The 15100-nt window shown below is 48.9% G+C and overlaps 1 protein-coding gene across 1 annotated transcript in view; it reads left to right on the top strand.

The window, feature by feature from the left end:
- Nucleotides 1-14447: 14447 nt before the first annotated feature.
- Nucleotides 14448-15100, top strand: part of LOC143275283 (uncharacterized) — a 15200-nt gene continuing 14547 nt past the window's right edge. Inside the window, exon 1 of the mRNA XM_076579266.1 lies at nt 14448-14692. Coding sequence (XP_076435381.1) covers nt 14503-14692 — 190 coding nt within the window. The 5' untranslated portion in view covers nt 14448-14502. The remainder of the gene's footprint in view (nt 14693-15100) is intronic.

Below are 15100 nucleotides of genomic sequence, written 5' to 3'. Positions count from 1 at the left end.
ATAGGGTTAGGGACAGGTTAGGGATAGGTCAGCAATACATGATGAAGAGGGAGCACTACACACATCACTATATGGGGATAGGGTTAGGGATAGGGTTAGGGATAGGGTTACGTTAGGTCAGCAATACAGGATAAAGAGGGAGGACGTCAGACATCACTATATGGGGATAGGGTTAGGGATAGGTTAGGGATAGGGTTACGTTAGGTCAGCAATACAGGATGAAGGGGGAGGACGACAGACATCACGACATAGGGATAGGGTTAGGGATAGGTTAGGGATAGGGTTACGTTAGGTCAGCAATACAGGATGAAGGGGGAGGACTACAGACATCACTATATGGGGATAGGGTTAGGGATAGGGTTAGGGATATGTTAGGGATAGGGTTAGGGATAGGGTTACGTTAGGTCAGCAATACATGATGAAGAGGGAGCCGTCAGACATCACTATATGGGGATAGGGTTAGGGATAGGTTAGGGATAGGTCAGCAATACATGATGAAGAGGAAGCACTACACACATCACTATATGGGGATAGGATTAGGGATAGGGTTAGGGTTACGTTAGGTCAGCAATACATGATGAAGAGGGAGGACGTCAGACATCACGACATAGGGATAGGGTTAGGGATAGGTTAGGGATAGGGTTACGTTAGGTCAGCAATACAGGATGAAGGGGGAGGACTACAGACATCACTATATGGGGATAGGGTTAGGGATATGTTAGGGATAGGGTTAGGGATAGGGTTACGTTCGGTCAGCAATACATGATGAAGAGGGAGGACGTCAGACATCACGACACAGGGACAGGGTTAGGGATAGGGTTAGGGATAGGTCAGCAATACAGGATCTCCAAGGAAGCACTATATACATCACTTTTTGGGGATAGCCTGGCAGGGAGAGAGAGACAGGGGTTGGGAAGATAAGAGAGAGAGAGAGGGGAGAGAGAATTGAGACGAGGGTGTAGGTGATGAGTTTCAGTTGACTAAGACCGAGAAAGATTGAGACAGTTTATTACAGAAGAGAGAGAGGGTGAAGGGACAAAAAAGATAGGTAGACAGACAGACAGAGAGACAGATACACAGACAGGCAGATCGACACGCAGACATAGCCATCAGCCATAAAGAGACAGATTGACGAGACAAGACGAAACAGACAGAACACACACACACACACACAGCTGCCCTCCCGTCCCCTCCCTTCCTCTTTCCCTCCCTCCCTCCCTCACATACATACATACATACATACATACATACCATGGTCTCGCTGGCACATTCCACGATGCTGCCCCTCCTGGTTGCTATGGGAATTGTAGAGCCTGGCTGAACGTCATGTTGACCTGAGAGCCTTGAGGGCCTCCTCCCAGATCCCTCCATGATGGGATCTTTCCCCTGAGGCCTCTTGGAGTTGATGCTGCTCTTGAACAGAGGGTCCGCGTTGAAGCGCCGCAAGGAATGCGTGGTGAGCACAGGCAGCTGCATGTCCTGAGAGTACTTCCGCTGACGTTTGAGGACCTGGCCGGGATCCAGGAGGTGTGCTGTGGGCGGGGCGGGGCCGGGATCCGGCGGAGGGTGTGCTGGGGGTGGGGCGGGGGCGGGGGCAGGGGGCAGGATGTGAGGTCTGTCTCCTAGGGAGTGGCTCCGCACCTTCCTGTGGGGCAGCTTTCCCCTGGTCACCGCAGTAGGTCGGCGGGGTGCGGTGTTTTTGTGAACCATGCTGGTCGGAGAAACGGAGGGAGCGAGGGGGGTAGGGGGTTGGGGGGGGGGGTCAGGTGAGGGGGACTGGAGGGAGCGGGGGGAGGGGGGCAGGTGAGGGGGACTGGAGGGGGCGATGGGTGGTGGTGGGGGGGGGGTAATCCTTGGGTAATTTTTTTTCTTGAGCTTTTTCTTGTTCTCTTATTGTGTGCCTTTCGTCTTTGTTTCTTCCTTCATTCTTTTTGTTGATGTTCTTCCTTCTTTTCTCTCCTTTCTCTTCCTTTCTGTCTTCCCTTTCTTCCTTTCCGTCTTCCCTTTCTTCCTTTCCGTCTTCCCTTTCTTCCTTTCCGTCTTCCCTTTTCTTTCTGTGTATTAATATCAAAACAAAATAGACAAAGATTTTTTCTCTCTCTCTCAAATGTGGAGGGGAGAACACTCTAGAGTTGATATCACATCTGCAAGTGGGCGTGTGTGGGGGAGTGTATGAATGGGTTTTAGGGGGTTAGAATTCTGGCTCGATGTTTTTGCCACTTTGCTGTCAGTTATTACAGTCGACAAAAGCGAAGTCAACAAACTCAGTGTTGCTGCTCGTGTTGGTAGCTGATTTCTGCTGCCGTTCTTTGGGTGAAGAAGTTCTTGCGGATGTTGGGCACACTGCGGTGTCTTTGTGATCCAAATCCTGCTCGTCACCTTCCTTGTGCTATTTCTGATTCTCTCTTCTGTCTCTCTCTCTCTCTTATTTGCTGTCTTTTATGTCTCTTACATCAGTGTTTAAAAATTTATCCTTACTTTTCTGTGTTAATTTCACTTGAATTATTCATGTGTGCCATTCATGCTAGGGTTTTGTTGTTGTTTTTCCCTTGGTGTGTGTGTGTGTGTGTGTGTGTTAGTGTGTGTGTGTGTGTGCGTGTGTGCGTGTGTGTGTTACTCGCTTCCGTTCCGTACAGATGTGAGCGATGTTGTGTCTCTCAGTTTGACGCTGTGTTATACTCGTACATTATACATGTATTAAGTATTAAGTATAACTACATTTATATGCGTACATGTTTGTGTGTCTCTTAGAACAACGGCAGATGTGAAAGTCGGCCAAAGTGCTGATATCTTCACCGTTGGAAAATAAAGATTCATTCATTCATTCATTCATTCTCTTGTCTATGACAACAGCTGTGTGTTGTCTCTTAGGGAGTCTGAACTGTTGTCTTTGACAACAGTTGTGTGTTGTCAGTCTCTTGGTGAGTGTGATCTGTTGTCTATAACAACAGTTGTGTGCTGTTATCACTCGGTGAGTGATACAACAGTTGTGAGTTGTTTCTTGGTGAGTGTGATCTGTTATCTATAACAACAGTTGTGTTATCACTCGGTGAGTGTGATCTGTTGTCTCTGAACAACAGTTGTGGGTTGTTTCTTGGTGAATGTGATCTGCTGTCTATAACAACAGTTGTGTGTTGTCTCTTGGTGAGTGTGATCTGTTGTCTATAACAACGGTTGTGTGCTGTTATCACTCGGTGAGTGTGATCTGTTGTCTATAACAACAGTTGTGTGTTGTCTCTTGGTGAGTGTGATCTGTTGTCTATAACAACAGTTGTGTGCTGTTATCACTCGGTGAGTGTGATCTGTTGTCTCTGAACAACAGTTGTGTGTTGTCTCTTGGTGAGTGTGATCTGTTGTCTATAACAACAGTTGTGTGCTGTTATCACTCGGTGAGTGTGATCTGTTGTCTATAACAACAGTTGTGTGTTGTTTCTTGGTGAGTGTGATCTGTTGTCTATAACAACAGTTGTGTGTTCTCTTGGTGAATGTGATCTCTTGTCTATAACAACAGTTGTGTGTTGTTTCTTGGTGAGTGTGATCTGTTGTCTCTGAACAACAGTTGTGTGTTGTCTCTTGGTGAATGTGATCTGTTGTCTATAACAACAGTTGTGTGTTGTCTCTTGGTGAGTGTGATCTGTTGTCTATAACAACAGTTGTGTGCTGTTATCACTCGGTGAGTGTGATCTGTTGTCTATAACAACAGTTGTGTGTTGTTTCTTGGTGAGTGTGATCTGTTGTCTATAACAACGGTTGTGTGCTGTTATCACTCGGTGAGTGTGATCTGTTGTCTATAACAACAGTTGTGTGTTGTCTCTTGGTGAGTGTGATCTGTTGTCTATAACAACAGTTGTGTGTTGTCTCTTGGTGAGTGTGATCTGTTGTCTATAACAACAGTTGTGTGTTGTCTCTTGGTGAGTGTGATTTGTTGTCTATAACAACAGTTGTGTGTTGTCTCTTGGTGAGTGTGATCTGTTGTCTATAACAACAGTTGTGTGTTGTCTCTTGGTGAGTGTGATCTGTTGTCTATAACAACAGTTGTGTGTTGTCTCCTGGCGAGCCTGATCTGTTTCCTATGAACAATGCTAAGCATGGAATCTGTGTGAGCAAGAGAGAGAGAGAACAGTATATATGATAATGATAATAATGATAATGTACATTTATATAGCGCCCTTTCTCTCGAAGAGCTCATGGCGCTTTACATGAAAGAAAAATATTACAAGTTACATAAAAATTTCATGACCACTCTTTCTCACAACCCTCCCCCCCTGCCCCCCCCCCCCTACCACCCCTCCCCCCCCCCCCCCCCCCCCACACACACACACTCCCTCCCTCCCACTCTACATTCATCCAAAGTGAGCTGACATGGGTGATGCTGGAGAACAAGGAAGCTGAGAGTGCTTGTAGATAGGTTTTTAAAAAAGATGAGTTTTTAGTTCAAAAGGTAACAGTCAGAAGAAGAGCGGAGACTCTGTGTGTGTGTGTGTGTGTGTGTGTGTGTGTGTGTGTGTGTGTGAATATATATATATATATATATATATATATACATATATATATATTTTTAGTGTGTGTATGTGTGTGTGTGTGTGAATATATATATATATATATATATATATATATATATATATATATATATATATATATATATATATATAAAACACCGAGAATGTACAAAGCTTTACAAAGCAGATCAAAGAAAATAATCAGTATCCAGAGCTATGAAAATGTCTCAGACAGGAATAAAACAGATCAAAGAGATCAGTAGCTAGAGCTGTAAGCATGTCTCAGACAGAAAGGTCATCCTTCCGTCGTCTGGTGTGTAGAAGAATAGGGGGCAACATAACTGTTAATAAATTAATTAAACATTTCAGATACCTCGTGAAAGTACTGTTGCAAGTACTGTGTCTGAATGATCTACTCTCGTTTAAACAGATACCTCAAGTACTGATTGGACATCATTCCAAACTGAAAAAGTAGTTTGTAAAAACGAACTTCAGGCAACCACACATCTGACATTAACTATTACTGTAAAACAGTATATGATAGGTAAAGATGTTTCCTTTTGAAGGCACAAAGCAAGCAAAATGTCACAAAATGAAACAAAATATGAATACAAATTGATTGTCGTACCTGTAGAGGGAATTGTCGAAACGCAGAGGACGTAATGAAAGTAGGCTAATTGAGTTCAGACTCCTCGAAGCTTCTTCTCCTCAAAAAGACGAATGGGGGCTTTGATGCTCTTCCGGGTTGTGAAGATGACGCAATCAACCAATGACGTCAAAAGGGATGACGTCGGATATTGTCTGGACAGCCTTTAGCACTAAGAATGAACAATACAACAGTTAGTCACCTTTCTCCCAGTAGCTCATGTACGTTTATATGTATTTGACTGTGCTTTCATATCTGTGAAACTGCATGTTTGGTGCATATCTGTTATGCATGTGTGGGTGTATGTGTGAATGTGTGTCTTCATGTTTTACATTTATTTGCTTAATTATGATCATTGTTGAATTATTTATTTATTTATTTATTCATTCATTTATTTATTTATTTGTTATTATTATTATTTTATTATTATTACTACTACTACCTTTTTATATTATAATTATTTATTTATTTATGTAAGCTTATCTATTATTTATTCACCTTTTTTTTTCTTTTTCTTTTTTCTTTTTTTTTCTCAAGGCCTGACTAAGCGCGTTGGGTTACGCTGCTGGTCAGGCATCTGCTTGGCAGATGTGGTGTAGCGTATATGGATTTGTCCGAACGCAGTGACGCCTCCTTGAGCTACTGAAACTGAAACTGAAACTCTCCCCGTATTTGGGGGGAAATGGAAGACAATGACAAAAGCGGCAAACGGTCACTATTTTGAATGAATCAATTTGAATTGGAAGTAAATGAAGCAACAAGTAAGCCTGCACACAATGTGGAAAAACGTTCTAAACATTTCTATTTATAACAGGTACAGGTACAGAATTTGGGACTTTTTTTTAAAGCCTTTTTGGCTTTTCAACGCCCCTTCTTAATATAGATAGAGTTTAGGGTTGCGTATATGCGTATGAAATTTTTTAAATGTTCATTCATCAAAATCGAATGGTCTTATAAATGATTTAGAGTCATTGTCTAGAAGATTCTTGAACTGGTCAATAGTTTTAGCTGTTTTTGTTGAATTATTCAGTGCATTCCATCCTTTAACTGCTCTGAAGCTAAAAGAAAACTTGACCCCTGTGTTTCATGCACGTGATACGAAAAGCTGTCAGCAACAGAACAGTGTGCCCGAAGTGGGAAAGGGGTCAAAACATCTGATCAATTTTAGAAAAGTTGTCAGGGTCAAGTTGTTAACGACCAGTTGGTTGACGTCCTCAAGGTCAAGTTGTTAACGACCTATTGGTTGACGTCCTCAGGGTCAAGTTGTTAACGACCTATTGGCTGACGTCCTCAGGGTCAAGTTGTTAACGACCTATTGGTTGACGTCCTCAGGGTCAAGTTGTTAACCTATTGGTTGACGTCCTCAGAGTCACGTTGTTAACGACCAACTGGTTCCCGTCCTCAGGGTCAAGTTGTTAACTACCTAATGGTTGACGTCCTCAGGGTCAAGCTGTTAACTACCTAATGGTTGACGTCCTCAGGGTCAAGTTGTTAACGATCAACTGGTTCACGTCCTCAGGGTCAAGTTGTTGACGACCAACTGGTTCACGTCCTCAGGGTCAGGTTGTTAACGACCAGTTGGTTGACGTCCTCAGGGTCAAGTTGTTAACGACCAGTTGGTTGACGTCCTCAGGGTCAAGTTGTTAACGACCAACTGGTTCACGTCCTCAGGGTCAAGTTGTTAACTACCTATTGGCTGACGTCCTCAGGGTCAAGTTGTTAACGACCTATTGGCTGACGTCCTCAGGGTCAAGTTGTTAACGACCTATTGGCTGACGTCCTCAAGGTCAAGTTGTTAACGACCTATTGGTTGACGTCCTCAGGGTCAAGTTGTTAACGACCTATTGGCTGACGTCCTCAGGGTCAAGTTGTTAACGACCTATTGGTTGACGTCCTCAGGGTCAAGTTGTTAACCTATTGGTTGACGTCCTCAGGGTCACGTTGTTAACGACCAACTGGTTCCCGTCCTCAGGGTCAAGTTGTTAACTACCTAATGGTTGACGTCCTCAGGGTCAAGCTGTTAACTACCTAATGGTTGACGTCCTCAGGGTCATGTTGTTAACGATCAACTGGTTCACGTCCTCAGGGTCAAGTTGTTGACGACCAACTGGTTCACGTCCTCAGGGTCAGGTTGTTAACGACCAGTTGGTTGACGTCCTCAGGGTCAAGTTGTTAACGACCAGTTGGTTGACGTCCTCAGGGTCAAGTTGTTAACGACCAACTGGTTCACGTCCTCAGGGTCAAGTTGTTAACTACCTATTGGCTGACGTCCTGATGGTCAAGTTGTTAACGACCTATTGGCTGACGTCCTGATGGTCAAGTTGTTAACGACCTATTGGCTGACGTCCTCATGGTCAAGTTGTTAACGACCAACTGGTTGACGTCCTCAGGGTCAAGTTGTTTAGGTGGTGTGCTTCGTGCATGGAGTCCTGGCTGTCTGTGCAGGGTGGAAGTCCATTAGTGTCCTGGGGGGATGACGTACCCAGCTGTCAGTGGGTGGGTGGAGTCCTGGCTGTCTGACGTACCCAGCTGTCAGTGGGTGGAGTCCTGGCTGTCTGACGTACCCAGCTGTCAGTGGGTGGAGTCCTGGCTGTTTGACGTTCCCAGCTGTCAGTGGGTGGAGTCCTGGCTGTCTGACGTACCCAGCTGTCAGTGGGTGGGTGGAGTCCTGGCTGTCTGACGTACCCAGCTGTCAGTGGGTGGAGTCCTGGCTGTCTGACGTACCCAGCTGTCAGTGGGTGGGTGGAGTCCTGGCTGTCTGACGTACCCAGCTGTCAGTGGGTGGGTGGAGTCCTGGCTGTCTGACGTACCCAGCTGTCAGTTGGTGGGTGGAGTCCTGGCTGTCTGACGTACCCAGCTGTCAGTGGGTGGAGTCCTGGCTGTCTGACGTACCCAGCTGTCAGTGGGTGGGTGGAGGCCTGGCTGTCTGACGTACCCAGCTGCCAGTGGGTGGGTGGAGTCCTGGCTGTCTGACGTACCCAGCTGTCAGTGGGTGGGTGGAGTCCTGGCTGTCTGACGTACCCAGCTGTCAGTGGGTGGAGTCCTGGCTGTCTGACGTACCCAGCTGTCAGTGGGTGGGTGGAGTCCTGGCTGTCTGACGTACCCAGCTGTCAGTGGGTGGGTGGAGTCCTGGCTGTCTGACGTACCCAGCTGTCAGTGGGTGGAGTCCTGGCTGTCTGACGTACCCAGCTGTCAGTGGGTGGGTGGAGTCCTGGCTGTCTGACGTACCCAGCTGTCAGTGGGTGGGTGGAGTCCTGGCTGTCTGACGTACCCAGCTGTCAGTGGGTGGAGTCCTGGCTGTCTGACGTACCCAGCTGTCAGTGGGTGGAGTCTTGGTGGCTGTCTGACGTTCCCAGCTGTCAGTGGGTGGAGTCTTGGTGGCTGTCTGACGTACCCAGCTGTCAGTGGGTGGAGTCTTGGTGGCTGTCTGACGTTCCCAGCTGTCAGTGGGTGGAGTCCTGCTGTCTGACGTACCCAGCTGTCAGTGGGTGGGTGGAGTCCTGGCTGTCTGACGTACCCAGCTGTCAGTGGGTGGGTGGAGTCCTGGCTGTCTAACGTTCCCAGCTGTCAGTGGGTGGGTGGAGTCCTGGCTGTCTGACGTACCCAGCTGTCAGTGGGTGGGTGGAGTCCTGGCTGTCTGACGTACCCAGCTGTCAGTGGGTGGAGTCCTGGCTGTCTGACGTACCCAGCTGTCAGTGGGTGGGTGGAGTCCTGGCTGTCTGACGTACCTAGCTGTCAGTGGGTGGAGTCCTGGCTGTCTGACGTACCCAGCTGTCAGTGGGTGGAGTCTTGGTGGCTGTCTGACGTTCCCAGCTGTCAGTGGGTGGAGTCTTGGTGGCTGTCTGACGTACCCAGCTGTCAGTGGGTGGAGTCTTGGTGGCTGTCTGACGTTCCCAGCTGTCAGTGGGTGGAGTCCTGCTGTCTGACGTACCCAGCTGTCAGTGGGTGGGTGGAGTCCTGGCTGTCTGACGTACCCAGCTGTCAGTGGGTGGGTGGAGTCCTGGCTGTCTGACGTTCCCAGCTGTCAGTGGGTGGGTGGAGTCCTGGCTGTCTGACGTTCCCAGCTGTCAGTGGGTGGGTGGAGTCCTGGCTGTCTGACGTACCCAGCTGTCAGTGGGTGGAGTCCTGGCTGTCTGACGTTCCCAGCTGTCAGTGGGTGGGTGGAGTCCTGGCTGTCTGACGTACCCAGCTGTCAGTGGGTGGGTGGAGTCCTGGCTGTCTGACGTACCCAGCTGTCAGTGGGTGGGTGGAGTCCTGGCTGTCTGACGTACCCAGCTGTCAGTGGGTGGGTGGAGTCCTGGCTGTCTGACGTACCCAGCTGTCAGTGGGTGGGTGGAGTCCTGGCTGACTGACGTACCCAGCTGTCAGTGGGTGGGTGGAGTCCTGGCTGTCTGACGTACCCAGCTGTCAGTGGGTGGAGTCCTGGCTGTCTGACGTACCCCTCTGTCAGTGGGTGGATGGAGTCCTGGCTGTCTGACGTACCCAGCTGTCAGTGGGTGGAGTCCTGGCTGTCTGACGTACCCAGCTGTCAGTGGGTGGAGTCCTGGCTGTCTGACGTACCCAGCTGTCAGTGGGTGGAGTCCTGGCTGTCTGACGTACCCAGCTGTCAGTGGGTGGGTGGAGTCCTGGCTGTCTGACGTACCCCTCTGTCAGTGGGTGGGTGGAGTCCTGGCTGTCTGACGTACCCAGCTGTCAGTGGGTGGAGTCCTGGCTGTCTGACGTACCCCTCTGTCAGTTGGTGGGTGGAGTCCTGGCTGTCTGACGTACCCAGCTGTCAGTGGGTGGAGTCCTGGCTGTCTGACGTACCCAGCTGTCAGTGGGTGGGTGGAGTCCTGGCTGTCTGACATACCCAGCTGTCAGTGGGTGGAGTCCTGGCTGTCTGACGTACCCAGCTGTCAGTGGGTGGGTGGAGTCCTGGCTGTCTGACGTACCCCTCTGTCAGTGGGTGGGTGGAGTCCTGGCTGTCTGACGTACCCAGCTGTCAGTGGGTGGAGTCCTGGCTGTCTGACGTACCCCTCTGTCAGTTGGTGGGTGGAGTCCTGGCTGTCTGACGTACCCAGCTGTCAGTGGGTGGAGTCCTGGCTGTCTGACGTACCCAGCTGTCAGTGGGTGGGTGGAGTCCTGGCTGTCTGACATACCCAGCTGTCAGTGGGTGGAGTCCTGGCTGTCTGACGTACCCAGCTGTCAGTGGGTGGGTGGAGTCCTGGCTGTCTGACGTACCCAGCTGTCAGTGGGTGGTGTCCTGGCTGTCTGACGTACCCAGCTGTCAGTGGGTGGAGTCCTGGCTGTCTGACGTACCCCTCTGTCAGTGGGTGGGTGGAGTCCTGGCTGTCTGACGTACCCCTCTGTCAGTGGGTGGGTGGAGTCCTGGCTGTCTGACGTACCCCTCTGTCAGTGGGTGGGTGGAGTCCTGGCTGACTGACGTACCCAGCTGTCAGTGGGTGGGTGGAGTCCTGGCTGTCTGACGTACCCAGCTGTCAGTGGGTGGAGTCCTGGCTGTCTGACGTACCCAGCTGTCAGTGGGTGGGTGGAGTCCTGGCTGTCTGACGTACCCAGCTGTCAGTGGGTGGGTGGAGTCCTGGCTGACTGACGTACCCAGCTGTCTGGGTGGGTGGAGTCCTGGCTTGCTGTTCGAGGGAGGGTCCTCGCAAGCCACTCAGTGCAGCAGTCTTCTAAACTGATCTGTGTACCACGACACAGAGGCAGACTTTGTAAAGCCGGCTCTGTGATTCCCTGACGCTTTCCAACCACAACTTGGTTGTTATAATTATAACACGTCGCTGATCAAAACTGACATGAAACGCCGTAACTTGTCAATGAATCAGGTAAACTTAGCTTCGACTGTTTACAGTCAAAGATGTATGTATGGAGGTTAGTTACATTATCGTGCTCAGAAGAGGCATTGGTCTTGAGACCAAGCTAAAGGTCTACAGAGCAGTAGTTTTCCCCACACTACTGTACGCCTGCGAAACTTGGACAGTGTACCAACGACACGCCAAGAAGCTGAACCACTTCCACAGAACATGCCTCAGGAAGCTACTGAACATAAAGTGGCAAGACAGGACCTCAGACACGGAGGTGCTTGCCAAAGTCACCCTTCCCAGCATCTTCACCATCCTGATGCAGTCCCAACTTCGCTGGTTTGGACACGTGGCGCGCATGCCAGACCATCGGCTGCCCAAAAGGCTTTTCTATGGCGAGCTGCAACAAGGGAAGAGATCACACAGAGGTCAGAAGAAGTGCTTCAGAGAGAGTTCTGAAAGTCTCTCTGAAAGCGTTTGATATCAAACCTGACTCCTTGGAGGAATCTGCAACGGACCGTGACAAATGGCGCGCTGCTGTGCACAAAGGCGCCAAGTTGTGCGAGGCCAACAGGACTGCTGCAGCTGTTCAGAAGAGGCAGGCCAGAAAGTCACGGGCAAACAAGCTCCCTGACAATGATATGCCTGTCTTTGTCTGCCCCAACTGTCAGCGAACATTTCGTGCGCAGATTGGACTATTCAGCCATCTGCGCATTCACAGATAGATTCCTGAGCATCCCCCCCACCACCACCCTCCCCCCATCCCCCAGCTGGATGACAACGATGGTCATCATCGATCTCGATGGACACACACCACCACATTATCGTAAAAGCAAGTCAAACTAGAAGTAAAGAACAACACAACATCGAGTCTCTTTTTGTTAGACTAGTGAGCTTCCTGTAACATTACTATCATAAGCCCTGTATATGGTGTCCTTTTTGTAAGTTACAGCACATAATAATCGATATTGTTCGAGCGAATTGCCTGTAATATTACCATCATTGGCCCATATATGGTGTCTTTTTTTTCTTTTCTTTTTAGAGTTACAGCACATAATGAATGATACTGTGTAAATACATCCATTCATACCCGTTTAGATAAACTATCATAAAGACAGAAAATTTTCAGATCTCACTCATCTCAGACAGCCATGTTCACGTGCATAATAATCACACAGGAGACGGATATATTTGCAAATATTTATATACACACAAAAAAAAACTACATTGGAAAAGTTCACACATTCACTCACACACTCATACTAACTATGAAGGGCAACAACACACAGACTGCACAACATATAACGGGAGTACTCATGTCCTTTAAGTACGTTTCACTCCAGTCCTGGCTCGGTCCTGAACACAGGCTGCTCCTCAGCGCCTTCACAGCTTGGACACAGGCTGCTCCTCAACGCCTTCACAGCTTGGACACAGGCTGCTCCTCAGCGCCCTCCCCACAGCTTGGACACAGGCTGCTCCTCAGCGCCTTCTCCACTGCTTGGACACAGGCTGCTCCTCAGCGCCTTCTCCACAGCTTGGACACAGGCTGCTCCTCAGCGCCTTCTTTACAGCTTGGACACAGGCTGTTTCCTCAGCGCCTTCTTCCCAGCTTGGACACAGGCTGCTCCTCAGCGCCTTCACAATTTGGACACAGGCTGCTCCTCAGCGCCTTCACAGCTTGGACACAGGCTGCTCCTCAGCGCCTTCACAATTTGGACACAGGCTGTTTCCTCAGCGCCTTCTTCACAGCTTGGACACAGGCTGCTCCTCAGCGCCTTCACAATTTGGACACAGGCTGCTCCTCAGCGCCTTCTTTACAGCTTGGACACAGGCTGTTTCCTCAGCGCCTTCTTCCCAGCTTGGACACAGGCTGCTCCTCAGCGCCTTCACAATTTGGACACAGGCTGCTCCTCAGCGCCTTCACAGCTTGGACACAGGCTGCTCCTCAGCGCCTTCACAATTTGGACACAGGCTGTTTCCTCAGCGCCTTCTTCACAGCTTGGACACAGGCTGCTCCTCAGCGCCTTCTTTACAGCTTGGACACAGGCTGTTTCCTCAGCGCCTTCTTCCCAGCTTGGACACAGGCTGTTTCCTCAGCGCCTTCACAATTTGGACACAGGCTGCTCCTCAGCGCCTTCTTCCCAGCTTGGACACAGGCTGCTCCTCAGCGCCTTCTTCCCAGCTTGGACACAGGCTGCTCCTCAGCGCCTTCTTTACAGCTTGGACACAGGCTGTTTCCTCAGCGCCTTCTTCCCAGCTTGGACACAGGCTGCTCCTCAGCGCCTTCACAATTTGGACACAGGCTGCTCCTCAGCGCCTTCTTTACAGCTTGGACACAGGCTGTTTCCTCAGCGCCTTCTTCACAGCTTGGACACAGGCTGCTCCTCAGCGCCTTCACAGCTTGGACACAGGCTGCTCCTCAGCGCCTTCAGCTTGGACACGGGCTGCTCCTCAGCGCCTTCACAGCTTGGACACAGGCTGCTCCTCAGCGCCTTCAGCTTGGACACGGGCTGCTCCTCAGCGCCTTCACAGCTTGGACACAGGTACTGCTGCTGCTGCTGCTGTTGCTGTTGCAGCTGGGTCTCGGCCCAGCGCCAACCCACAAGCTTCCTTCGAATCAAATTAAAATGCTTTCAGTTCATCTTGGATAATGTACCTGTTTTTGGCTTGTCTCTGTATTGTCTTGTCTTGTCCGTAAGTCCCGTCAGTTACATGTGTGTGAGTGGGTGCGTTGTGTGCCCTGTACAATTTCACTAACCTCCCTAGGTTCAGTCACACATCATCTTCATCATTAATTTGCCAGTTATAAAGTTATAATTCCTTAGCTATCGTCTTCGTAATATATAATATCTTTTAACCTCTTTCTGTCTTTCCAATCCAATCATATGTTTCCAAGCAAGCGCTAGTAATTACATATTACAAATTCATATTCCATTATTCCAGCGTTACGAAGAATCAAATCAAATCAAATTATGGTGCTTAGACTGAGCCTCGCCGACCACTAGGGCCATTTCAAGGCTTTCGCCACGTTAAGCGTTAAAAAGAAAGTCTCCGTGGAAATCATTCTGATAATGATACAAAGATTAGGAAAAATCAAATGTAAGCAAAACAATATTCTTTTCTCCCTAGACTCACTTTGTTCACACAAGTGAGTCAACAAACCACCTTGGTAGAGGTTGACATGTGCAAAGGCTGATCCATCCTCGCCGAACGGAAAACCACCCTCGTCGAGCGGGGTCCATCCCACACAGCTTCTGCCAGTCTTGTTAATGCAATGGCAGATCTAACTGGGAATATCTGTGTTCACAATCCATGATACACAAGTTGAAAAGATTCATAACCATCACTGCGGAGCGAAGGCGCCAATCTTGTAATGGCAGAGCTATTTCTGCGGAATGTTTGTATGTAAAAACTTTGATTCGCAAACACTCCGTGGTAGGGGTTGACATGTGTGCTGGCAGTTCGCGGAGCGAGGGCGGCAACCTGGCATCAGAGAAAGGGGAAACTATCACGGAATGTTCTACAGACTGACCAAACGCTGGTGCAGTCAACAAATATGGCTGTGTGGTCGTTGCGGTCGACTGGTTACAAATTGGGGGTTCTCGTGTTGTTTGTTGGTTCAACATTTTATTTGATTGGATACTCTTCGCCGTTCTGGTTCGATTTGTCGAGATCACACACTGGATTATGGCTGGCTTGTGTTGAAGCAGGGATCGATCGATGCGTATCTTCCCGCGGAAATGAAGGTTGGTCAATGTTTATGGAAGATACTCGCCTGATGCTCACTTTCGGGAAGAACCACACAATTATGAATGCACACGTCATACCCACACACTCTTGACCCTCAATTTGTAAGTTTAACTAAGTAAAAAAAACTACAACTGTATTTTGTAGGCCTATACAATGTTATTTTTCATCCTTGAAAATTAAAGTTTGTACTACAGAGCATTTGCTACAAAATCTTTCAACCATGCAAAGTGTCAGCACATCTGCAGAAATAAAACAACCACATTCCACAAGTGTTTTTGTGTCTCCCAAAGAAAAATGATGGGCGCAATAGCCGAATGATAAAAACGTTGGACTTTCAATCTGGGGGTCCGGGGTTCGAATATCGGTGGCGCCTCGTGGGTAGAGGGTGGAGATTTTTCCGATCT

Source organism: Babylonia areolata, chromosome 30, assembly GCF_041734735.1.
Source record: "Babylonia areolata isolate BAREFJ2019XMU chromosome 30, ASM4173473v1, whole genome shotgun sequence".
Classification (NCBI taxonomy): Eukaryota; Metazoa; Mollusca; class Gastropoda; order Neogastropoda; family Buccinidae; genus Babylonia; species Babylonia areolata.
Note: the sequence above shows the minus strand (reverse complement) of the source record. Positions and strands in the feature narration are given on the sequence as shown.